The 25,641-nt window shown below is 45.3% G+C and overlaps 1 protein-coding gene across 7 annotated transcripts in view; it reads right to left on the bottom strand.

Moving 5' to 3' along the window:
- ACSL6 (acyl-CoA synthetase long chain family member 6) overlaps window positions 1–25,641 on the bottom strand; it is a 61,851-nt gene that overhangs the window by 7,033 nt on the left and 29,177 nt on the right. For 5 of the 7 annotated variants that reach the window (XM_046000487.1, XM_046000492.1, XM_046000489.1 and 2 more), the window contains 11 exons: window positions 21,749–21,822; window positions 20,133–20,210; window positions 18,420–18,554; window positions 17,833–17,967; window positions 16,729–16,824; window positions 15,660–15,732; window positions 13,524–13,612; window positions 12,449–12,565; window positions 9,355–9,498; window positions 8,227–8,328; window positions 7,249–7,320 (listed from right to left, as the gene is read on the bottom strand). In XM_046000487.1, the coding sequence (XP_045856443.1) occupies window positions 7,249–7,320; window positions 8,227–8,328; window positions 9,355–9,498; window positions 12,449–12,565; window positions 13,524–13,612; window positions 15,660–15,732; window positions 16,729–16,824; window positions 17,833–17,967; window positions 18,420–18,554; window positions 20,133–20,210; window positions 21,749–21,822 (1,115 nt within the window). Of the gene's footprint in view, window positions 1–7,248; window positions 7,321–8,226; window positions 8,329–9,354; window positions 9,499–12,448; window positions 12,566–13,523; window positions 13,613–15,659; window positions 15,733–16,728; window positions 16,825–17,832; window positions 17,968–18,419; window positions 18,555–19,997; window positions 20,076–20,132; window positions 20,211–21,748; window positions 21,823–25,641 lie in introns of all 7 variants that reach the window. The other 2 variants (XM_046000494.1, XM_046000488.1) reach the window with 2 other exon arrangements.

The raw sequence follows: 25,641 nt of genomic DNA, 5'->3' as shown, positions 1-25,641 counted from the left end.
AGAATAAAGCTATTTGGGGCTGCAGAGATACCCTGGGGGAAAGTTATAAAGGATTAAGATGCCAAAGCAGAGAGTTTGGACATAATTCTTTCAACAGTTTTTAAGCAATGAGAGACAGAATGGCTCTTTGGAAAAACTACTGTGCTAAGGATGGACTGAAGTAAGATTAAAGTGGAAAGGGCGGGGCGCCTGGGTGGCTCAGTGGGTTAAAGCCTCTGCCTTCCGCTCGGGTCATGATCCCAGGGTCCTGGGATCGAGTCCCGCATCGGGCTCTCTGCTCGGCGGGGAGCCTGCTTCCTCCTCTCTCTGCCTGCCTCTCTGCCTACTTGTGATCTCTGTCTGTCAAATAAATAAATAAAAATCTATAAAAAAAAAATAAAGTGGAAAGGGAAAGACCAGCCAAGAGACGAGACGGAGGGTGACCTGGACTCTAAAAATTGGCTCTGGGGATAGAAAGGATAGGACTTACAATTTGCTTGGGTAAGTGGTAGAGAAAGAGAGATATTAAGAATGGCTCTAGGTTTCTGTTTGAGAAGAAAAACTGGAGGAGCAGGAAGATTCTTTGGAGGAGGGAAGATCAAGTATTTGTGTTAAAGTCTGAAATGATTCTGGGACAACCAAGTGGTTACTACTGGATATATTAGTATCAGTATGCAGGACAGAGCAACAGCCTGGGCTTGAGATAGAGGAGTGACTTGATGAGTAGAAAGGTACTGGAGTGTGTGGGTTACAAACACCAGGAGGACAAGAATGAGAGGTCACTCTGTCAGATGCTACTGTCATAGAAGAACTGTTCATAAAATCAATAGAAACAATCAGGAAATGCCTTATTTCAAAAATCAATTTATGTACCACCTCACACATAATTAGGATAACTATTATCCAAAAAAACAGAAAACAACAAGCGTTGGTGAGGATGTGGAGAAAGCTAAACCCTTGGGCACTGTTGGCGGGAACGTAAAATGGTGCAGTCACTGTGGAAAACAATACAGTAGTTCCTCAAAAAATTAAAAATAGAACTACCACATGACCCAGCAATTGCACTTCTGGGTTTGTAGCCAAAAGAACCGAAAGCAAGATCTGGAGAAAAGACACTTGTACAATCATGTTCATAGCAGCATGGTTCATAGTAGTCAAGACATGGAAGCAATCAAATGTCAGATTGATAAGATGGATAAGCAAAATGTGCTTATATACATACACTGGAATATTACTCGCTGTAAAAGGGAAGGAAGTTCTGACATGTGCTACAACATGGATGAAGCTTGAGGACATTATGCTAAGTGAAATAAGCCAGTCACAAAAAGATAAATATGGCATGATTCTACTGATATGAAGTACTTAGAGTAATCAAAGTCATAGAGACAGAAAGTAAACTGGTGGTTGCCAGAGGCTGGGGGGCTGGTGGGGGGTTGGGAGTTACTGTTTAATGGGGACGGAGTTTCACATTTACAAGATGAGAAGACTTATGGAGATGGATGGTGGTGATTGCACAACATTACAAACACATCTAATGCTACTAGACTGTACACTTAAAAATGGTTACGATGGTAAATTTTATGTAATGTGCATATTACCACAATAAAAAAAATGGGAAAAAATTAGTGTATGCAAATTAGTTGCAAAATGTTCAGCATGTCAGTGATTGTCTTCAAACCTCTGATGTTAACAGTCTTGTGTCCTGGGAGGTGGACCTTTTGAGATGGCCAAGAATTCTTTGCTCTGAAAACTCGGCATTATTCAGATCAAAAAATCAATATACAAAGAAGATTCCTAAAACAGCTAGCTATATTCCCAACTTCCTAAAAGTCCATAAGGAAAAATTCTAACCAATTCTTAAAATTCTAACAAATTTTTAAACCCATGCTTGGAATTCAAAAATGTGAAAGCTTTCAAATGAGCACACATTAATAAAGCAGATTCACTTTGTCACTTAGACATTTGTTCAAATGAAGGATTTACTTTTGCTACAGAAAAAACAGCATTTTAAGGATTCGAGTGTGTAGGGGAGAGGTGAAGAGAGAACATTAGCCTAAAACCAGAGCTAGCATTTTAGTTAGCTGCCTCAACTTTACTCACAAAGGATTTCTGTTTGGATATCTGATATAAATGGAAATCTGAGTTTCTTAGCTAAAACGGGTATTGTCAAATGTTTCAAAATTAGGTAAGTTTCTTGTAAAAAATGTCTTGCTTGAAAACTTCCTCACTGTTCTTGATATTCAAATAAGCAAGGATTTGGTAAGGAATAGGTTGCCATTTTTGTACCCTCTGGAATATACTTTTTAAAATTTGTCTTTATTAAACATTAACCATTCTAGGGGACCCAAAATTCCCAAAACCTGGAAACAGGTCCCAAGGGAGATATTTTCAGACAGAGTACACTGAAAAGTACGGGTTCTGCAGAGGCCCCTGCTGGGGGTGCTGTGGTGGGGGAGGCGGGTATAGATAGGTGGGGGTGGGGTGAGGTTGGTGAGAAGCAGAGGTGTGTGGAGGTGGGGTGGAGGAGGGATGAAATGAGGTGCTTGGGTTGGGGAGCAGGGGGAGAGAGGTTCTGGTTCCAGCCCCAACCCCACCAGGGCAGCACTGCTCCAATGTTTGGTGCAAGCTCGACTTTTCAGATAAAATTCCATCTAAGTTCTGGTGTAAAGAAGTTTGGAAATCACCACTTGACAACAGAAGTAATTAGCCTGAAGAAGACATGAACACAATCTGAGTCAAACTTAATCTTAGATTCTGCAAATTAATTTATTATCTCATGTTTACATAAGGTCATAAAATGAAAAGCTGAAAATAGTGCTAATTTCCTTAACTTTTTTTCCCCTAAAGTTCTCTTCTGATAGAAATGGTACCACATAAAGACTTCTGGTAAGTGCAAATGATCTAGCCAACGTTCTTTTGTAAATGAAATTAATAATGTAATTTTAAAAGGAGAAGTAGATGCCAAGACACAATATCTGCAGCCTGGGTTTCAGCTCATCTGAGCCCCTCACAGCCTGTGGAGAACACGGTGAAATTGGAACTAGAGTGTATGTTCAGTGCAGGGCTTGGGGTGAATACCTTTGAAAATCTAGCAGTGACACACAGAAGCTACAAACGATAAAGTACAGGGAAGATGAATTTCATAGGGAGAGCTACGGAATGCTATTTAGATGCTCAGTAGACTAGAAAAGAAAACGTTATGATCTTAGGAACAAAGGACTGGACCAGCAGGTAGATGTCGCAGCAAGCCTAAGGGCTGACTGGGGCATCAGCAGTTCAGAGTGGCTCACTACAAAATAGTTTCTGCTTGCAGACAGGGAGTAGCAATAAATACAGCCTCGCAGGAAGCCAAGGCATAGGGCGCCCAGCTCACCTTTAACTTCCTTAGTGAGTGTCTGAGAGTGGCTCTGCAGCCTGGCTGCCAGTCCCTGTATTAGGCTGACCTACAGCTCTGGGTCTGTTTGAATTCTTCCATGAAAATGCCTATACACTCTCTGATATGAGGAATTTGAGAGGCAGGGAGGGGGAGTCATGGGAGACAGGGAGGGGAAAAAAATGAAACAAGATGGGACCGGGGAGGCAGACAAACCATAAGAGACTCTTAATCTCAGGAAGCAAATTGAGGGTTGCTGGGGGTAGATGGGGAGGGATGGGGTGGCTGGATGATGGACATTGGAGAGGGTATGTGCTACGGTGAGTGCTGTGAATTGTGTAAGACTGACAATTCACAGACCTGTACTCCTGAAGCAAACAATACATTATGTGTTAATAAAAAAAGAAAGAAAGAAAATACCTATACAAACTGTCTGAGTGAATAAAAGTCCAGTCAGTAAGCGGGGGGAAAAAATGGATCAAACCAGTACTTTAACTAACACTGAGCTCAACCGTAGGTCTCAAACTTATAGTTGTTTTTTTTAAAGAAGGAAACCAATGTTAAAATCAATTTTCATTTTCTATAATTACATATTTTCTAATAAAACCAAACTATTGATTTGTGGGGGGAAAAAAAGGAATGGGAATCTTTATTCTCCCTTTAAGCCTAACACAATGTGAAACTCGTTTTCCAATTTGTAATAAGCAAAAGCAATTTTTTAAAGATTTATCAATTTATTTGATAGACTGTGTGCACATGCATACACACATGAGTGGGGGGAGGAGCACAGGGAGAGGGAGAGAACCCCAACCAGACTCCTGCTGAGCGCAGGGCTTGATCCCAGGACCCTGAGATCATGACTTGGGCCAAAATCAAGAGTCAGCTGCTCAACTGACTGAGCCACCCAGGCGCCCCAATAAGCAAAATTTTTGTTAAGGAAGGAAATGCTAATGTTAGCTTCCTTTCTGAAACTACACTCTTGCCACTGAAAAGTGATTCCAAAGGGTTTTTTTTTTAGTTTAGAAATACTGTAACATTTATATATTGTATTGAGTTAAAATACCTCAAAAGTGTCAATTTATGCTAACTCATTAAAGCACAAAACTTTTCATAATTCTGAAGAGACATGGTATTTTAAATTTTCAATGGCATTACTGAATCAAACCCATAATGTTGCTTGGAGATAATAAACACAGAATGAATAATTTAGGACTGAAGAGATAAAGTAAAAACAAAACCCACTGTAATTAGGCAAATGCTCTATTCATTTTTCTTTCTTTCTTTCTTTCTTTTCATTTCTGATTTAAAGGCAAATTGGTTAGGTAAGCATTCAGTTTAGTGACAGGAAACACAATAACATATTTTAGTGAGAGTTTCACATCAGAATATGAAAAATCTATCAAGTGTCAAAGTTCACTTGTTATTGTCTCCACAAACTAATAAAGCATGTAAATGTCAAGAAAATGATTAAGTCATGGCTAAGTATGCTCAAAAACTTCCTAGATTCCTAAACATTTTAATTATTGATAGAGTGATTTTAAATGCTTCCTATCTATTCCTTAAAATATATCTTCCAAAGATCTCCATAAAGAAATAATGATTGGCCTCATTCTAAGAAATTGTCTGTTTCTGGAAATTAAATTACATTAATTTTTTATCTAATTCAAATGTTAATTCAGATCAACCCTGCCCAGTGAGCCTGAACTCTTAAAGCTTTTGGTGAATGATTAAAGCCTTGTAGGCTTGTATATCTATTTGTGTTTGCATGGTTTTTAAAAAAACTAGTATCAAGCCTTAACTGATGACTCATTTTTTGAGGAAAAGGGAAAAGGACAAGCTGACAGTGGGCTGTGGGTTAACTTAAATGATTTATATTGATCTCTGGAACACAACTGGGAGCACACCATCCTCAGGCAGGAGGCCCGGTTTTCGCTCTCCAGTGGTCGGCTGAGGGCATGTGCTGCTTGTTGGTAGAGGATGCACAGACCAACAAAAAGGAAAAGGAGAACAGAGAAAATGAAGTGGTGACACCCTTGGCTATAAAGCTCAGGTCTTTGGGACCCCCGCATGACTTCCCTGTATTTGAGGTTACCATGGTGAAGGAAGATTAAGTGCAGAAACTACTTAAGTGGTATGGGAAGACAAGAATACCTCTCTTCTCAGGGTGCCTGGGTGGCTCAGGGGGTTAAGCCTCTGCCTTCAGCTCAGGTCATGATCTCAGGGTCCTGGGATCGAGCCCTGCGTCAGGCCCTGCATCAGGCTCTGCTCAGCGGGGAGCCTGCTTCTTCTCTCTCTGCCTGCCTCTCTGCCTACTTCTGATCTCTCTGTCAAATAAATAAATAAAATCTTAAAAAAAAAAAAAAGAATACCTCTCCTCTCAGTAAGGGTCTAATCTGAGCAATGGTTAACACCTGAAACTTCACCAAAGGTCCCCTTTCAGCGTAATCTTAAGAGGTGATGGATGGTCTTTTTCTTAGCATCGAAATGCTGATTCTCCATGTGCTGGGGCAGGTCATGCCGCCCAAACCCAGCAGGGGGCGTGCCAGCCTCGGGAATCGCAAGGTAGTGGCAGGAACTAATCAGCTTAAGCAATGCCCTCAGAGCCCCTGTAGCTCCCTATTCAGAGGAAGACACAGGCCCAGAACAAAGGGGTCTTGGACCACCCATTTGTGTTCCCTGCTTTATGTCATCCTGTGATCCAGTCACACAGCAACCATTAATGGAAGGGCAATGAAATCAGTTCTAGCAAATTTAGAAATTTAAATAATGATGCCAGAAATGAACTTACATTCAGAAAAGAGAAATATAACTTGACTGAATCCCTCTGACTTTATAATTTTTTAAAATGAAGATTTAATTCATCCAAGCCTTTTTTTCCCCTTAGATGCTGACAGATGAGGGTAAAGCCCTGTTTCTCAAACTAGATTCATAAAAGATCTATTTCAAGAGAAAATAATCCTGAAACTGTTTAGATTCCATCAGTTTGAAACTTAAGAAATTAAAATCTGACTCTGTGGATGTGGTTTCTAATCACAAATACCTGCTATAAGAGTTTTTACTTTTGAAACTGGTTTAAAAATGTTTTCAGGTTATCATCAAAATAAACATACAAAATTTAAAATTTTCATAAACCCTACAGATCCCTAACACAAACACTGTATTTGGGAGCCCTATTGGAGAAACACAATTTTATAAGAAATGATTATGTTAAAGACAGGCTAGAAAATTTTTTTAAAATCAGAGTGTGTCTATTTCTCTATTTGAGTAATTTTTCTTTTTGAATTTTTGACTAAAGAGGATGTATAAATGGTGTAGATAAGTAGGATCAAGGGCGCTTCTGAACTCAGTTACCGTAAGAACCCCAAACTTGCAAAGAGAAAGGGTCTAAGAGGACTGCTGTGTCATCTCCTAACACATTCTGTGTTTCTTCCTCTTTGTGGTAGACACTTGGGGCGGAGAGATCGCTGGCCCGAGGAACATGACCTTTCCGATGTCCTAGCAAGTCAGCTTGCCTGCTGCAGCCAAGAAGATAGTCCCCATAAAAATAAAAATAAGACAGGACTCTAGTCTTGAGTACTGCAGGCAGGCTGGAGATGGCCAACCATGTGCACACATCCTCTGCTGTGTGACAGAAAGGTAATATTTCAGCGTTAGGAACGTCTATGATTATGAGGACAGCAAGTACGGTCTCACTTGACATACGACCTATTTTAGCGCAGAACGCAGGCTGCTACAAAGTTGGCTTGGAACAGGCCTTCAGGGGTCTTGTCAGTACGCAGCCTGTCCGAGGGTAGCAGCATACGGGGGTGGAGAATCTAGGTCAGGGTCACCATGGGTGAGTTTAATTTTCAGCACTGCATGAAGGGTTGTAACAAGTATGGGGAAGGTATATTTACCTGTTCGAATGAATGGAGTCCACTCTGTTTTCCTAACCTCACCATATCTTCCAAAATGGCTTTTTTCAGCTCCTGAATTGGACCATAGAGAAAAAAATGACAAGGCAAAAACACATTTCAAAATAGAGGTAGAGGAAACAGTGAGTCTTCAGCAAAGTCCGACTGGTGGTTGTGCCAACCCCCACATCTGCCCCTTTCCTGGGGCTGACACTCCCAGGCAACGCACAGTCACCACCTCTCATCAGGCAAGCAAGTGCCAGGCATGACCAAAGGAGTGACCAGGAACAGGCTAAGGGACCACTCCTTTTTTTAAAGTGGTTCTCTGGTCAGCCCGGTGAGTCTCAGGGACCCTGTCTCTCCCAGAAGGGCCCAGGATCCAGTGGGAGTGCTTGGGGCCATGGATGCTGCTGAACATGGATCATGTGCCTAGATGAGGTGATGTTGAGCCAGAACAGCGATCTCTTCCAGAGGACTCTACCCGTGTCTGAGAAGTTTTGGGCAGACAGCAATGGCTAAAACTCTAAGCAGGAAGAAGGGAGTTATTATTTTTTTTGTCAACTCCACGACTGTCTGGGGCCAGTACATACAAAAGCCACCTCACATTTGGAAAGAGCAAGGCCAGTGAGTCAGAGGGCCTGTACTCACACCTGACACTGCTCTAGCCAGCAGTGTCAGCTGTGTGGCCTTGGGTCAGCCACCTCCCTCTCTAGACCCAACTGCGAGCTGCCAGACAGCAGGGCTGGACGAGCTTTCTGTGACGTCTTCCTCCAATAGTTCAATCGTCTATCAAATTTTCTAAGAAGAAATCTGCATTCCTTCAACCACAGTAACAAAAAGATGAATCTCTGGTTTCAGATTTCTACCACTTATAAAATAAAGTTAGAAATGTCCCTATATGTTCAAATTCCACTGGTCTACTGTGTTTCTGCCTTCCTGTTACCCAGCAGCATCGGGAGGTCCAGCAACCAAGATACAGACCTTATTTGCACAGAGCTCTGCGTATGACCCTTCAATTCCTCTCTTCTGGGCCCAAGAGGGCATGACTTCAGGGTCAGGCACAACAATACCCACCAAAAAGGCCTGCAATCCCAACCAAAGGAAAACACAGTCAAGACAAAAGCTTTCAAGGTGGTTATTTGTGGTCCAGCATTAAAAATAATCTCCTGGTATTCTCAGATTCCACCTTCTTCTAAAAATAAGTATATGCTTATGTTATGAAACATTTCCACCAATATAGCACACATTCTTGACTATTTTCCGATATATTTCTTTAACTTTGTTAACAAGAATTAATAAAGGGTAAACTTAAGGATATTAAGAATTAGTAAAGTTTAATTCTCATGCCAGTCTCATGAGTACACCTTTAAGATGCCAGTCAAACAATTCTATGAACCCAAACACATATATTTCTCAAGGTTTCCCAAATCATTTTGAAATTGTTTTATTAATATGGTCCCTATTCATGAAGAACTCCGTTTTAAGCTTTTAAAGGATTTTCTTTAAAATAATTTAATAATATTTGCCTAATGAGTCTAATGACAGCACAAAATATACTCAAAGTAATCTTTCTGACTTCAAGTCTAAAAGATGTTGAAAGCAGAATAAATATAAATCCCCTCTAATAATTTAATCCTAACTATGTTAACATATTAGCCTAATATATTAGCCATATATACAGAGAGGGAGAGCTATATTATCAATAGTACCATTATTTGCAATACTGTATCCATTTATCTGTATACCTCATCTGCATTTTTAAGATTAAAGAACAGAAGAAACCCTGAATCTGGCTTTAGCATCTTATCTCAATATCCCTCTTGGAAGTAGGTGGAGCCTAAGTTAAAAGCCTTGGGAATGTTCATTACCACTACTTCAAGCAACTTTTTCACCTAATCACAGTTTATCAAACTCTTACAAGTGAGATTTCTCCTTCAAAAGGAATTTTCTCTCACAATCTAATATGCACTAAGAATATCAGTGTCTGATTGGAAATCAATATTTACCACAACAGCCAAATACCAAATACTCAGGAAGTTATTCCCAAACAACTCCTGATTTTTCAGCAGGCCCAGTATGCATGAGAGGGCTGAAGCACGGGAGACTCACCTTTAAGCTGTCCCCGTGGACATAGATTTGTGCCACAGGCTCACTCCGGATGTAGATGTTCTCAATCTTCTCAGGCGCCACATACTCTCCCTGAGCAAGTTTAAATATGTGCTTCTTCCGATCAATAACTTTAAGAGTCCCTGCCTGTGGAGTCGGACAAACCACTTCAGGAAAAGATAGCATTCTTGAATCTAAACCCCTCACTCTTCAGTGCCACAGCCCCTCACCCCTGCCCTGTCCCCCCTACAAACCCCACTGGATCTGGGCCTCTGCCTAAGGCCTCTGCCATTACACAGCCCCCTTGTGGCTGGAGAGGGCCACTATGAACCACGAACCACGGGCTGATGGCTCTAGAGATCTGTTCTTTCCCCTCAGCACTTAGCCCGCCTCCCACTCCCACTCTCATACTCGCCACCCTCATGCCCAGCAACCAGGTATCCTCCTCCTCAAAAGGCCTGCCTACCTTCCCCTCTCACCCAAGCTGTCTCTTTTCTCACCACCATCTTCAAATTCACTCCCTTGAATGATAGGCCTTTCTGCCCAGCGACTGCCTCTGTCCCAAAGAGTGGCCTCTCCATCCCCCAGCAAATAGCAGACCTTGGCAGAGGTCCCCGGGTACTCCTCCTTGACAGACCAGATGGTATGCGGAGTCGTCACCTCCCCAGGACCTCGGCAGCAGGCAGGCCACCCCTTGAGCAGTGAGTACTTATGCTCCTGGCCACAGACTTCCCTAACTCCCTTTGACCTTTCTGCGTTTCTCAGGGGAACTGGTGTTTCTCCTTCCTTTGGCTCAACCCTTGAGTGTTGTACTTTCTTCACCTTCACTGACAACGTTCCTTGAAATAACCTCCATTTGTTTCTTCACTGGCCGCTCCCACATCTGCCTAAATGTCCAGCCAAACCTCTTCACCGAATTCCAAACCCAGGACCTAACATTCAGGAGGCTTCAGAAACCAGACTGTTCGCCCTGCAGGACACAGCAGGAAGCCCATCATTGTCCTCCTCATGCCTGTCCCTCCCTCCAAGTCCCATACTTGGAGATGGCCTCTCTGTTTGCCTCTCCTGGAACTGCTGGCCATCAGGCTCATTGTCCTCAACCATAAAACCCTCCCTCACCCACCTCCTTCACCCATCAAAACCCCTTCCTTACTGGATTTCTGCATATCCTCTGTCCCTCCTCCATCTGTTTAATTGGCCAAAGCAGAGCCAAGTCTCCAGAAAAGAAAACCAGGCAGGACCTGTTTCATTCAAAACCCGGGCTGGACCTTAGGCACTTTCTATACGCTGGCTTCTTTGACCCTCATGGCACCCCCTGAGTGAAGCATTGTCACCTCCATTCCACAGATGAGGAAAATGAGGATTAGAGAATTTGGCTGATTTCTCAAAAGCCACAGAGCTAGGACGCAGGGGAACCAGGATTTGAATTAGGTCTTTCTGGATCAGAAGTTTGTACCTTGTCTTTAATCTACCTAATACTCTTTCAAAACATTAATAATTTAAAAAAATGGACACCTACAGACCACCTGCTCACTGTCCTGGCCTCCTAGTGTATACGCAGCTCTAGGTCTCCACATGAATTACTTTACTTGCTTCTCCTAACATCCTGCAAGGTGGGTGGTTGCATCCAACTTATAGGGAATCAGTACTAGATTCAAGGTTCTGTAGAACTTCAAGCTTTTACCAATTTTGAGGCCCTCCCTCTTTAAGAAAAATAATAGAAATGAAGTGCTGGGGCTTGGACGGGGCCTGTGCAAGTGAGGGGCTCTGAGCCTAGGCTTCCTCAGTGGAGGGAACAATGCACGCTCTGCTAGCCTGCAGGCCCTGTTGCTTCCCTAGCCTCTCTTCTCCACACCTAGGGGGCCTCAGGGAGAACCGCCTACCTCACACCTCTTGAGTCTTTCTACTTAGCATGTGCTATCACTCCTGCCCTGACCATCCTCTGCACCCTCTCCTCTCTCCTCGGAACAGGACTCACATCCTGAGGCTCCCATAGGCACCTGTCCTCTCCCGCCTCTCCCCAGGCGAGCGTGGCCCTTCACTTATGCCCATCACATTACACACCATATTGGCATCTCTTTCCTGAGCAGAGTCCCTGACCCTGGGCACTGGGGGTGCCTCTGTGTCTGCTATGGGAAAGGGCTTCTCAGGGAAGGACACAGATTCAAGGCCAGGGCGAATCAGCTCACCAGCCCACAGGGCCACCAGATGGTTCAGCACCATTCACATACCTGAGAAACACTACATTTTACAGCGTCTACCCTAACCTTAGCAACTTCACAAAGACACAGGGGACATTCCTGAGGTGGGCTGAATCAGGCCAGGGGCTCTCGGTTCCAGCAACAGAGCCGTTTCCTGGTCATAGTTTTTAATCTAAGCATATCCTGTGTGCCAGGCATTGTGTCAACCACTTTACAGGTATAACTTCTTTTATTCCTCAAAACCACCATAGAGGTAATCAGTGTCATTAGCCCCCATTTTACAAATGACAGAGTGAGGCACAATAACCGGGTCTGGTTAAAAGTCAGGGGCCGCAGCCAAAGAATATCACGTAGCTTTCTTCTCTTACTCCACAAGAAAGTCAACAAGGAGCCCCGGAGAGGGATGAGGCTTTGGGCTTCAATCTCAGAGCAACTGCCGGCAGAGCCAAAGGCACTCGGACGCCCTTCCACCTGGCTCCAACTTTTCCCACTGCTCAGTGCCACCTCTCAGCGAGGTGCCAATGTCTGTGGGTCCCTAGGCCCTGCCTTTCTCAGACCTCCCAGAGCTATGAGCTTCCGGCCCCTTGTACCCCACTGGTCAGATTCCACAGCACTGACAAATCTCAATCCGGAAAGGGATAAGGTAGGGAGTGGTCTCAAACTCCAGCTGTGCCTTCCCATAAAGATCTCTATCACCTTTATCAGAAGGATGGACAAGAAAGCTCTGGGGGCAAGATAAGGAAAAACCTCCTTATCCCCACCCCCCCTCACAGTTGTTCCTAAATGGCTAATTATCAGGGAAGATATGGAGAAGAATTTTGCCTCAGAAGTGAGTTGGATTATACACCCTCCCACCGTGAGCATGCTGAGCATGCGGTGGCTGGAAACTTACGCACCGGCAGCCACTTCCCAATGTCCCCAGTGTGCAGCCAGCCATCGCTGTCCAGGGCTTCCTTTGTCCTGTCTGGATCTTTTAAGTAACCTTTGAACACATTTGGTCCTCTCACACATATCTGTAGGGACAAACACCAGGTTTCTGTCAGCCCACAGCATGAGGAATCCCGATGTGGGGCTGTCAGGAGGCATGTGTAGGAGAATGTATCCTATCCTTCCAGAAATTTGCTGTGGAAGCAGCAGGGATGGAGACAGAGCACAGGAATGCCACCAGCAGACTGAGCAGTCTCCTGCTTCTCTCCAACATGTTCTGTCCTGGCCATGTTTCTTCCCTGTCCTGGCCCCCTACCCTACCCTCAGGCCTCCTGGCCTCCCTCCCTTCAGTAAGTGCTGCTTTGTGACACTGAAAGGTGTCTCCTCAGATACTGAGGGCTGGCTGATTCCACTGGAGATTTGAGCTCTCTGTGACATGATGGGGCAGTCAGTTTGCGCATCTGCTCCCATGGAATGAACAAGTATAGGCCAGCTCTATCCCCCTCTTCTGGTCTAGTTGCAAGGGTACTGCTTCTGCTGGGACACATACATAGTAGCAGGCCATGTCAGTTAGAGGAAAAAAAATGGATTTTTTTTTCAAGTTTAGGAATTTCATTTTTTGCTTTTTTGTTTTTTTAAAGATTTATTTTAGAGAGAGAGCATGAGCGGGGGGGCGGGCGGAGATTGAGAGGGAGAGAGAGAATCTCAAGCAGACACCCTGCTGAGTGCAGAGCCTGACTCAGGGCTCAATCCCAGAACCCTGAGATCAAGATCCAATCAGGATTTGGACGCTTAACCGACTGAGCTACCCAGGTGCCACAAAAGTTTGGGAATTTCAAGTCTTGATTTAGACCAGCCCGGTCCAACCTTGGGGGCTGGTTGCTTCATAAGCAAGAGAGGAAATGCTGAATTCAGTAGAGTGAAATTAATCAGTAATTTAAAGTGACTTTACAGGGAGGGTGAAAGGAAAACAATTCCATTGTTTTTCTTTTACTTACTGTATGTGGCATGCAGAGACATAAATGGCTAAGGTCCTAAATTTACCTCTCCCTCTCCTTTGGAGGTCCAATAGTTCAGTTCCTCGACATCGATGAGCTTGATATGATTGCAGGGGAGAGGTGCCCCTACGTGCCCTAGAACACCAAAGCAATATGGCATTTGTCAGTGTCTAGATCAATTTCAGCACTGAAGATGCTTTGGGCCACGTAAAAATCCCTCCAGTGTTGAAGTGGGGAATTACAGGAGAGCAATACACCTGAAGATGGGCATTTGTCACAGGTAAGCACTGATGATTAAAAAACGTTCTGGGGAAAAGACAGACAAACCTCTGCTGGGCCTTTGTTTTACATCTGATTCTTAAAAAAGCTAAACAGGCACACCTGCCCCAGTACCAACCTGCACAGGGTCTGTAGGGGGCTTCCTCTCCACACCAACCATACCATCAGTATTTTTCCAATATGGCCCATATTAAACATTACCCCCCATTGTCAGACCCCTGGTTTTGGAACTGTCGGCATTACTTTTCCACCAGTCAACAGACTATTGGTTCATGTGCAAACCATCCAGAAATTTTTCAAAATTTAGATTTTGATGAGCCCTGAAAGTCTCCATGTCTCACAGACACCCAGGGGACGCTGGTGCTTCTGGTCCACATATTACACTTAGAGTAACAAAGGAATAGAAGACAAGGATGAGATCATTCTTCCCTGAAAAATAAGACTTCAAATGTTCTTGCTCATATATACTCCAACTGCACAATTACATAGAAGTCATTTTTCTAGTAAGTATGGTTGTTAGCACAATTCCCTGGCAAGGTGGAGGGGTTCTAAGTGGGTGCTGGCCAAGGTCCTGAAAGAAAAGTGCACCATGTAGATGAAAACAGGTTGCGACAATCTGGTTTCTCTTTTAAAGAGGCTGCCGACTTTTACAATATTGTCTAAAGATATCTATCCTCTCATACTGAATAGCCTTGGCAAGTCTTTGTGGTAAGGATGACTTAAAAAGTCAAAATCTCAAAAATCTTACATAGGAAAATGTAGAGGATGCCATTACGAGGAAAGAGAGTGTCCAGAAAGAAGGGGATCCACGTGAGTGATCAGTAAATATGATGGCAGCAATAAGAAAAAAGTTACTAATCCAGGGTTTTGGAAGAAAAGTCCTTGTAGTAAGTTTTCCAGGGGTAGAGACAGCAAAGAACCTATACACAAGATAGACTTTATTCACCTAGAGTTTGAAGAGATAAAACTCAGACAAAAATGCTTCTGTCCTTGATGTGGTCAAATATGACTTCAATATGGAACACACCTATCATGTTTCAGCTGACTTCCTCAAGGTGTTCTGAAAAGAGCATGGCACTACTGTGCATCTTTCTTTTCCATGTGTATCACCCTGAATTTTCTAGTGTGTAGCTGAGTAAACTTGCGCTGACATAGGAAGTTGGTATCCTGAAGGATTCTTTTGCTCAGTGTTTTTCAGATTCTTCTGGTGTCTGGTCTAAATTTTGTGGTAGACAATAAATACATGGGCTACCTACTGCACCCTCCTTGCTCTGAAAGAAGAGTCTCTTCAGAATGAAGGCATGGAAAGGAGCTGCTTCTTCCGGAGGATGCTGTTGCCTTCTAGACATTAACATCACAGGAGACCCCAGGTCCCAAAGGGTCTCAGAAATGGTTTAAGAAATAGTGCTCTGGTCACTATGAACTTGCCCTTCTTTCCTAAATCATACCTAATTCACAGCCTACTTCCTTCATTCTAAAATATTAGGTTCTAACCCACAAAATGCAACATACTGACATTTACTGATGTTATTTACTGATGTTTACTGATAGTTCCACCTGGAACTATAGTCTGTGATCTACTATATATATATATATATATATATATATATATATATATATATATAAATTTATATATATATATATATATAAAATATATATATATATGTGACTCCTAGGTATCCATAAAAGAAATGGGAAAAGACAAAACATATTTGAAAATCACAAAAATATGTAGCAAAGAGAACGACATCCATTGTGCCACAACCCAGACATAACCACAATCAGTGTTTTTCTTCTTTTTCTGTCCCCTTTTCCCTAAATGACCCATAAATTTGTTTTCCATAAAGATATTTTAGATCAGTGGTGCCCCATGAATCATTCCCACATCTCCACCCCACCCTACCTGAGGTCCAGTCCCCGGGTGTGGTGAAGGTACATCCAGCTGTACACTCAGTTTGGCCGTAACCTTCATAAACCTTCAAATGAAAAACAAAACCACACTGTAAGTTACATGTTCCTACAGCTGACTGACTGCCCTTTTCAGCCAGCTAACCTCCCACTGAACATCTGGCTGTTCCATGCTGGGGGCAGTGGGAGGGGAGGTAGCCTACTCCAGGTGAAAACAACAGGTGTGGCTCCTTGGCTTAGAAGAGGTGCTATTTTTATACTGCAGACATTTAGGAGACAAAGTTATATGATTTGGGGTGAAGGTTTCTGACCTATTTTCAACTACTAACTTTATTTTTCCTTTGGATGATAGGTATGAGAAACAAATACTTTAAAACCTACTATGTGTTTTACTTTTACTCTGTAAGATATTTCCCCCCTCAGAGCTCCACATGTTTGCAGGAATATAGCATGTGAGACAGCCTGCCCTAGGGGTGCCCAGGCCATGCTGGTACAGAACAGGAGGATAGTGAAGGGAGCACTGGCTTCTAGAGTATCAAAACTTAAGCATGGACATTTATGAAACAGTTGTGCCTACTTTACACAAAACACGTGAGTCACAGCCCTGCAGAGGCAGGAACTTAATAAATATTAACCGAATAGATAAATGAAGGAAGGAGTATTTTAAGAGATGACAAAACCTGTTGAATCAAATAACAAAACAGCATGGGCTTGCAGCCCCCTCTCTAGTGCTCCTTTTGTGGGTGGGAGCTATTTTGCAGAATGGAGAATGCAGAGATGCTGGCACAGGTATGGGATGGGTTCTCTAGCACAACGATGACCCATACAGAGTTTAACGGACCCCTCTTCCCAGAGTGGGTACACCTAGACGTCGCAGAATGTGACAAGATAATCTTGGCTTTCACTGACTCTCAACCTATTTCATCCTTAGAGGAGGGAGCTTTTGTCCCACTAAAATCCTGCCCCCAGGATCTTTTTCTCTCCAGTAGAGGGTGCAGTGGGTTTCCTGCTCTGCCCTGACAGAGGTCCCATTGACTCTAGGGAAAGTGGTAGAAAGGCTGTACCTGGCACCCCAGAGCTGCCCGGAGGAATCCCAGCACCGTCGGGGATGCGGGGGCTGCTCCAGTGACGATCATCCGCACACAACCACCAAGACTGGCCTATGGGAAGAGACAAGAACCTGCCAGAGTTTGTGCTGCCAGAGATGGCATCTAGCCTGTTGGGGTCTCATCCAGGGTCACCACTCAACAGTTGGACCCTACCTGGCCATAGGGGAGGGATAAAAGAGACAGCCTAAGGCTGAAGAAGTCCCTTCTCCTTTCAAATGAATCAACCCAATCAGTTTTGCAACTTGACCCACAATATGGTCAACTGCTCTGTGTCTTTGGAGGTAAGTGTGCTATTCCATATTTAAAATACACAGCTTTCCCTTAAAATACACAGCTCTTCCCTCACTCTCCCATCAGTTGCATGCAGCCAAAACAATTACTTAGGACAATTTCTTCCCACTCCCATGGTAATGGCATAGTCTTTTCTCATTTATAAATTGATTCCGTGTGCTGCTCTATTTACTATGCACAGCAGAGGACAACTGGATTCTTTAAGCACTTTGTTTCTGTAAGTTGAGCCAATGGAGTTTAAATATTAATTGTCTTAGCTAAAAATAGAGCAGTAAAAAAAAAAAAAAGGTACACTACTAATTAGCTACAAAATCCTTGGGTAATGCAGAGCTTGAAAATTTACGTGGGAATACAGAAGTAAGTAATTTATGATCCACTCAGTCTAGGAGAGGTTGAAGGATTAGGAAATGAAGATTCTTGGCCTCATGGCTAGAACCTAGTGCTGCTGGAAAGCCAGCATGGCCAAGGATAAAGGGAGGGGCAAGAGAAACTTAAGGCCACAAGAGCTTCTGATGGAGCTGACCACCCAAGGGCAAAGGCACCCCAGTATCTGTGGAGGCCAAGGGACCTGATGTCCAGGAGTCCTTCTTGCTGGTTGCCTTTTGGCAAATATCACACGCACCCAAATAATAAAAATGAGTCCTTTAATATTTCTGTGGCAGCTTAAGTTTTGATTTCATGAGCAAATGAGTTATTTTATAAAAGATTACAGGCCACTGGAATGAGCTGGTCAAATTCTTCTCTAAGGCCACTTGTTCATTTTCTTACCTGAATCTTATTAAAGAAGAGTTCATCCCAGATACTATCATTCCTGATGATTCCACTCCGGACCTCAGCTTGTTTACGCTTTGCTGCAAACTCCAAGAGCCAGCGCTTTAATGGTGTGTCTGCCTGGCTGAAGATCTGAGGAACAGAAATTGGAAGACAGCTGTCGGGCCTGTGTGTACTACCTCTAGACAGACACCACTGCAGACCCCCCCAGGAAGAAGGCCCAGCCTGACCAACAAGAAGCCATGCTCCATGTTGCCTCTGCAGGAGATCAGTGGATGTGTGACACCCAGCTAAAGGCTAACCTGTGCCTGGTCACATTGTGGGGATAGAAATTCCTGAAGAAAAAAAAAAAAACCTTAAAAAAAAAAAAAAAGAAATTCCTGAAGAAAAAAATCTCCCTAAACGAGGTATTAGAGAATTGGAAGAAAAGAGAAGGAAGGTGAGAGCGAAGGAATATAAGAGGGGAGGCAACTTCTAGGACCGGAGGGAGGAGGCATGGCAAGCTCCCCCGGGGCTCCAGACCCTGTCCAGACAAGCAGATACATAGCACCTCAGGCTGGTCAGAGGCTCCCTAGGGGACTTACCTTGTCATACATCCGGTTCAGCAATCTAGGAACCACAGGGAAGATGGTGGGGCGCAGAGCCTTCATGTCATCTGAGAGGAGACGGATGTCTCCCTGAAAGAAGCCGACGCGTCCCCCATGGCAGTAGACAACAGACTGGAGGGAGAGGACAGGAAGGGAGGAGTTCCTCAGGGTGGTCAGTCCTGACTGCGGTCCAAAGCTCTGCCCCACATGAGGGGCACCCATGACCCCCTAACCCAGCTCTGGCTGCTGCCACAAGACACTCAAGAATACCTTATGAGGTGCCCCCCTTCCCATTAAGTCCCACTCAGGCACGGGGTGTAGCAGCAAGAGACGGAGGGGGATCCTGGGCCTTTGGGAGATGGCGGCGCAGCCAGTCTTACTGGTGCCTACTCCCTCATGCTCAACTCCCAAGCCCTGGGCAAGGGCCTTCCTTAGGACTCAGCTGTACTGCACCCTATCAAGAGGTCTGCCCCAGGTCTATGGATTTCCCCCAGGGACACCTCAGCAAATCTGGAAAGGTGTACAGTGCCCATGAGTAATGTTGGCTGTGGGTGTTGTTTGGTGTGGGGGACCAAGGCAGGGCAGGGGGACTGGCTGGTTCTTAATGGGTTTAGGAATAAGCATGGGGCTTAATACATGCTCCCTTATTTAATGCTTATTGCAACCTTACAAGTGAGGCAGCATTTATCTCTATTTTATAGGCGAGGAATACAAAACTCAGAGAGGTAAAGCCATTTGCTTAGAGTCACAAAACTAGTTAATAGTGATGACCTATGGCATTCTAATCCAGATCTGAAAAGCTGGAAAGCATGCCCTAAAATACCAGCCTTCCTGCAAGCAAGATGGGAGAGGCTTAGTCGACACAGTTTAGGAGAGCCTGGGAGGCTCTGTTGGTTAAGCATCTGCCTTCAGCTTGGGTCATGATCCCAGGGTCCTGGGATCGAGCCCCACATCAGGCTCCCTGCTCAGCGGTGAGTCTGCTTCTCCCTCTCCCTCTGCCACCCCTGCTTGTGCTCTTTCTCTCTCCAATAAGTAAATTAATTTTTAAAAAATACACAGATTATTCACAAGCTGGTTCCCTGACTGACGCATGCCTGGAAAATTCTTTGTTCCCACAGTCTTGTGTGGACTCCCCCAACTCCCTCTGCACCCCTACAAGGCTGTTCTCAGGACTAATCATTATGCCGGTCCCATCTCTGGAGTAAGGGGTCATGGCAGATTGATTCCCCAACCTTACTGTCTTGTTTTCCTTTCTGGGAGTTCAAGAGTTCTGGAAGTTATGGTATATAAGTGTCGTGGCCATAGGTGGAGCCACAGTGTTCAGAGCGTGAATGCAAAATACTTCTGCAAAGCTACGATCCTCTCTGAGCATAGGCAAGACAAGGCAGTCCTGGGGTAGGCCCTGGAGGCTCCCCCAGGAGGGAGAGGTCAGGCAGCCAAGGTCCTCCGACCCCTTGGTAGCTTCTGAGGACAGGGCAGTTTAGTTCTACTTCATGGCACCAGTGACAAAGTGACACTCTGCTAGGGTTCTGGGTTCTGGGCACAGACTGTGCCTCTCTGGAGCCAGGGCCTTACCTGCACCATTCGCTCAAACATGTGTGCTAAAGGCAAATAGGAAATGTGCACATCCGCACAAGTGGGAGCCCACTGACTCTGTAAGAAAACAGAAGGAGCCCAGGCAAGGCCCGGTCAGTCAGGTGGGCGTCTTACCTGGATCACTCTCTCAAACATGTGAGCCAGAGGCAGGAAGGAGATGAGCACATCGTCCTGTCTCGGAAAGATCACTTTCTGCAGGTGACGGGCATGGGAGACAGAAAGGAAAGAAACACTGACAGGAAGACGACGAGAGAGTCATAAAACAATACAGAGAAAATGGTCCTGGAGGGGCAAACAGGAAGAGGGAAAGGGGAATGGAGGGACGGAGTGGTAGGGGAAGGGAGAGAGAGAGAGGCGAGATATGAGAGAGAGAGAGAGAGAGAGAGAAACAGTGTGAGAGAGAGAGGAAGATGAAAGGCGCAGGTAGGAGAGAGGGAGAGAGAGACAGGGCAGCGTAGGAGGCGGAGTGTTAGGGCGCAGCCAGTGGGTCTAGGTTATCTGCAGAAGCAAAAAGCTCAGTGAAGCACACATAAACCAGCAGAGTCCAGCTCCGCAGGGAAGTCTCCTCTGGGGCCAGGCCCCCTTCGCCATCTCCCTGCAGCACCTGGGCGGGGAGTCGAGGGGCTTGCCTTGTCGGTACCTTCTAGTCCTCCTTCCAGAAAAGGGACCCCGGGGGAGCCCTAGCTCTGCACCAGCTGTGGCTAGGGTAGAAGCCCCAGGCTTCAGACAGATGGCTGAACCAGACATTGCATGCCACAGCCTGGGGACAGGCTGAGAGGGAGCCCTGCTGTGCCCCCCTGCCCCTGACAAGCACATGGGACTGATCACAGCAACACGGGCTGCATAAGGCCTGTGCTCAGGGGGTGGGCTGGGCCCTTGGGAGCTCTCCTGCAGTGGACTGCCCTGACCCCCACCCTTTCACAGGCCCTTTGTTACCTGGGGCTGGCTTCTGAACCAATCTGGACAAGCCCTGGGAACCTGGCTTATGGCTCCTGGCGTGGGTTCAGCCACCAACAGTCTCTCACCATTCTACCAAAATCTATCATTGTCTAGGGGGCATATGCTCCGTGGCGCCACGTGGCATGAATGCAGAAGAGAGTTTTTCTCCACGGTGGAGAAAAAGCCTGACTTCCGTGTAAAAGAACATTCCTTTCACCTTGAGGAAACTTGCAGGACAAACGGATACTCACCACTTGTGGAAAAACATCCTTCTCTTAGTTGGTTATAAAATGCTAACATGCTTTTGTCAGGCCAAGACATCAAGCTTTTTTTTTTTTAAACTTTAGATTTACCTTTTCAAGTACAGTCTTACAAATTAGCAGTTGCCGTTATTTCTCAGACTCTAGCAGTCCTTAAACACAAAATGACTGAATTAAGCCCTGACCTATGTGAAAGACAAGTTATTAAGGATTACTTTCTAAATAAAGGTACATATAAAACCACACATATCTCAATTTTCACAGTTAAAAATGAAAAAACAGGTTTACATGTTTCTCTTCCTGTGATCTTAGCACTCTCAGAAATCAAACTGGCTATTTATCAGGCATGGGTCATTTCAGGGCCAATTCAGATTGCTCTTAATGACAAGAGAAACTCCTGCCTTTCATAGGAAAGGCAGCTCAGATTATATGGGGTGGGGGGGAAGAAAAGAAAAGAAAACAAACAAAAAAAACTCCGAGGCTTGAGGGTGTCCTCAAGAGACACCTGTGTAGTGAATCTACTTTATTCACCTCTGTCACTTTCAGAAAGCCTGAGAAATCAGCCACCACGTTCCCATGGGTGAGCATCGCACCTTTTGGGTTTCCTAAAAAGAGAAAGCAAAAAGGCAGATCAGCTAGAAGCTCAAGGGCCACTGGGATGGTGTCAGTCCCAGACACTCAGCACCCGAGCCTCTGGTCTTCATCTGCAGCCACTTCAGAGTCCTAGGCTGATGGGTGCTGTGTCGGAGACTCTCACCCTGAGGCTCCCAGCAGCTTGGGATCAGAACGCAGGTGACACAGTCCCACAGGCAGCGTGTCTTAAGGCCTGAAAGTCTGGCTACTTGTGGCCTGTGTCTTCCCCTCTTCTGCCTCCGTGGGGGAGCACAAGCTGTCATCCCCCAGTCTCCTCACATACACTCAGTACCCTGTGCTCCTTTCTGGGCTGAGCAGGTCTCGTCTCCAGAATCCAGCAGCCCACTGTGCTGACAGAGGACTTCCTTGCTGCATGCAGCCCCTGTAAAGGCCCCAGGCTCGAGCCAGCCGAGAGGAGCAGAGCACGGGGTCGGACCCTCCCTTGCTGGCAGAGACAGGACATGAGAAAGATATTCTCGCTTTGTCTTGATAAGACTTTTCAGGGGGCGCCTGGGTGGCTCAGCGGGTTGAGCCTCTGCCTTTGGCTCAGGTCATGGTCTCGGGGTCCTGGGATCGAGCCCCTGCATGGGGCTCTCTGCTCAGCAGGGAGCCTGCTTCCTCCTGTCTCGCTGCCTGCCTCTCTGCCTACTTGTGATCTCTCTCTCTCTCTGTCAAATAACTAAATAAAATCTTAAAAAAAAAAAAAAAAGACCTTTCAGGACGGCTTGTAGTGAAACCCAGGTCTGGTAGAATGACTCAGAAGACACGGGCTAGGTGAGCACCCAGGGCACCATAGGCTTAGGAGGAAGACCAGCTAGTCACCATTTCACGTCAGGGTGAATAAGACACACATCTAACAAGCCTCTTGACTCCTGGCCTTGCCTGTCACTGCCAGCAGAACACAGGGAAGCCATTTCTCCTCTTTGTTTGCTTACCTGTAAAACAGAGACAATGCCCACCTCCCAGGGCTTTCAGAAGTTCTAAGAATATAATCTATGTGCAAAAAATGTTACATTAAAAGTTTCCACTAAGGCAGCAGTTACAATAACCACGAAACTCCAAAAGTGAAAGACCAGACCATGGGCAGAATTTACCCAGGAAATACTAAATAAACCAATATGTTAAATTTGCAACCCTCACCTAGAAAGAGGTCATAAAAGGACTAAGTAGATAGTCCGAGATAAAAAGAGTATTGTAGTATATGACACAACCTTGCTCACACTAAAATGTTTAATTTTATGCTGTATGAAATTTACTTCAGTGAGGGGAGGAGAGGAGGAAGAGGAGGAGGGGGAGGAAGAAGAGAAGAAGAAGAAGAAGAAGAGGAGGAGGAGGAAGAGGAGAGAGGGGAGGGGGAGAAGAAGGAGGAGGAGGATGACATGGGGGATGGGGAGAAGGAGGAGCACCAGGAGGAGGAGGGGGAGGGGAAGGAGGGGGAGGGGAGAAGGAGGGGGGGAGGAGAAAGAAGAAAGAAGAACAAGGGGAAGAAGGAGGATGGGAGGAGGAGGAAGAGGAGGGGAAGAAAAAGGAACAGGAGAAGGTGAAGAAGGAGAAAAGGAACAAGAAAAAGAAAGTGGAAAAGAGGAAGAAGGAGGAGGAGGACAGAAGGAGGGGGAAGGAAAGGAGAGAGGAGGAAGTGGAGATGAGGAGAGGGAGGAGGGGGAGAAATGGAGGAATGGATTTGTGAGAAGAATTTCTTCAGAGAGAGAGCTACATAGTTCTATAGCCCATCAAAGTGGGGAAGAATGGGGGGGGGGATTCTTCTTTCCCAACCCAAAACCCACATTAACTCAGAACTTGATCATGTTTCTTGCAGCTGAGGGTCCTGATGAGAAGTGTAAAAAGCATGTCTGCAAACAAATAAATCCCAGGGACTGGTTATGGAGTTTGCAGAAAGAACATTAGTCTTAGGGGGTAGTGGGAATGGTGGGTTAAGAAGGAGTCTTGTCCACTGGCCAGTTTCCTCCGACTCAGGAGGAAGCAGTCGTAAACCACAGGCCAAAGGTGAAGTGGAGGAGGGAGCAGACAACCCAGAGAACACTGCCTGCAATCAAGACAACTTCCACAAGTGGCCATGACACAAAGAGCAAGTTTTAAAGGTTTGCCCCAAACTGTCTCTCCACTTCCCTTTCCCATTTCCTTTTTCTCCCTCCCCATTTCCACCTGGTGGGAGAGGGCCCAAAGCTTCATTAACAAGCTGGAGGAGGAAGAGAAACACCAGAGTGAGAGAAGAGAGGCAGACCACCAGGCCAGCAGCCAGCCCCAGCTGGGGAGGGGAAAATGGCAGCAAAGTGGTCAGATACGCACTTTGGACAGACACCTGCAGTTATGAATTCAGACCGTTGGTGACTTACGACACCTATGAAATTGACATGACAGTGACCAGAAAACACAAGAGGTGCCTGTTTTCACCCAAGGGCAGAAAAAGTTCCCACTGAGTAACTTTAAAGGCACAGGTGAAGCCAAAAGTCAAGTTACTCTCATAATTCTATCTTGTGTGGCCTGTGTGCTCGCCTTAACTGGCACTCCGTCCGTCAGACACAGGAGTGTCTCAGTCTGACCAAGACGTATGGTGGGTGGGGTTTTAACAAGTGCTCTGGCACAAACACCCATTCTGCAAATCACAGAGGGTTTTGGGGGGTGGGGAGATGCAAAAGGTTACAGGGCTTTAATAGGTAGCTGTCAAAATATCTTTCTTTTTTTCAAATGAAGACCCATGGGATCTGTTTTACCTCTGCTGGTCTTTCTTTCATCCCAGCATCTTTCCTCAAACCCAAGCCCATATTAGGAACTGTTCCTGAATCATCTCCTATATACAAATCCCACAGAATCTCTGGATCCACAGACTATTCTGGGAAATTTTCACCTGTGGATCCCCGAGTTCTGGAATTTTCTAAGGAATACCCCCAAAATACTAGGTATGAACTCAGAACTCCCACAAAATACTGTCCAATGCTATAGAACTTTAGATCTCCTAGGCGGCTGACTCGCTCATGCCTAATGCAACCTCAAAGTGGTTGACTGAGAATCTCAAGAGAAAGTTGTCTTCATTCATGAAAATTGTCTGAAGCCTCCATTCAGTTCAGTCCACAACACATACAATGTTAGCGGTTACTCAGTTCTGCTTAGACAAACCTTTTAGACAAACCTTTTCCTCTCCAACACCAAGAGAAAAGTTTTTACCCTTTAGAAACAAACCTTTGGCTCCATCTAGGCCTTTACTCAGCAGGGGTGGTGGGGAGTTGTGTTTCTGCCCCTGGATGAAAACACAGGCACCTCATGCTTTTTCTGCTTATGGTCAGGTCAGTTTCATGGGTGTTGTAAGTCACTGATGGACTGAATGCAGAAAGGCAGGTGTCTGTCCAAAGTGCGAATATGACCACTTTGCTGCCACTTCTTCCTTCCCCAGCTAGGGCTGGCTGCTGGCCTGGTGGTCTGCCTCTCCTCTCTCGCTCTGGTGTTTCTCCTCCTCCTCCAACTTTCTTGCAGGTATGAGTGAGGTTTTATAAACTTCTAATGAGTTACAGAATTTTAAAATATTCCCAGAGATGTTCAAATCATGTCTTCAAGTCATGCCTCCATGTGGTCCCAAAGGAAGAAGGAGAAGCACATGTTGACAACAAATCCTGGGACAGGATGCAAGGTCCGAGCTGGGAGGTAAGGCTTTCGAAAGTTCTGCTTGCTTCTCTGATTCAGGACAAATGCTTGCTTCTGGTAGTATTTCCTTCAAATGTGTTACGGAAAATTTTCCAAGTTACTCACATGGAGGAACAGGTAAGCATTCCTCACTA

Source organism: Meles meles, chromosome 3, assembly GCF_922984935.1.
Source record: "Meles meles chromosome 3, mMelMel3.1 paternal haplotype, whole genome shotgun sequence".
In the NCBI taxonomy this organism is placed as follows: domain Eukaryota; kingdom Metazoa; phylum Chordata; class Mammalia; order Carnivora; family Mustelidae; genus Meles; species Meles meles.
This window is presented reverse-complemented; position numbering and strand designations above follow the sequence as displayed.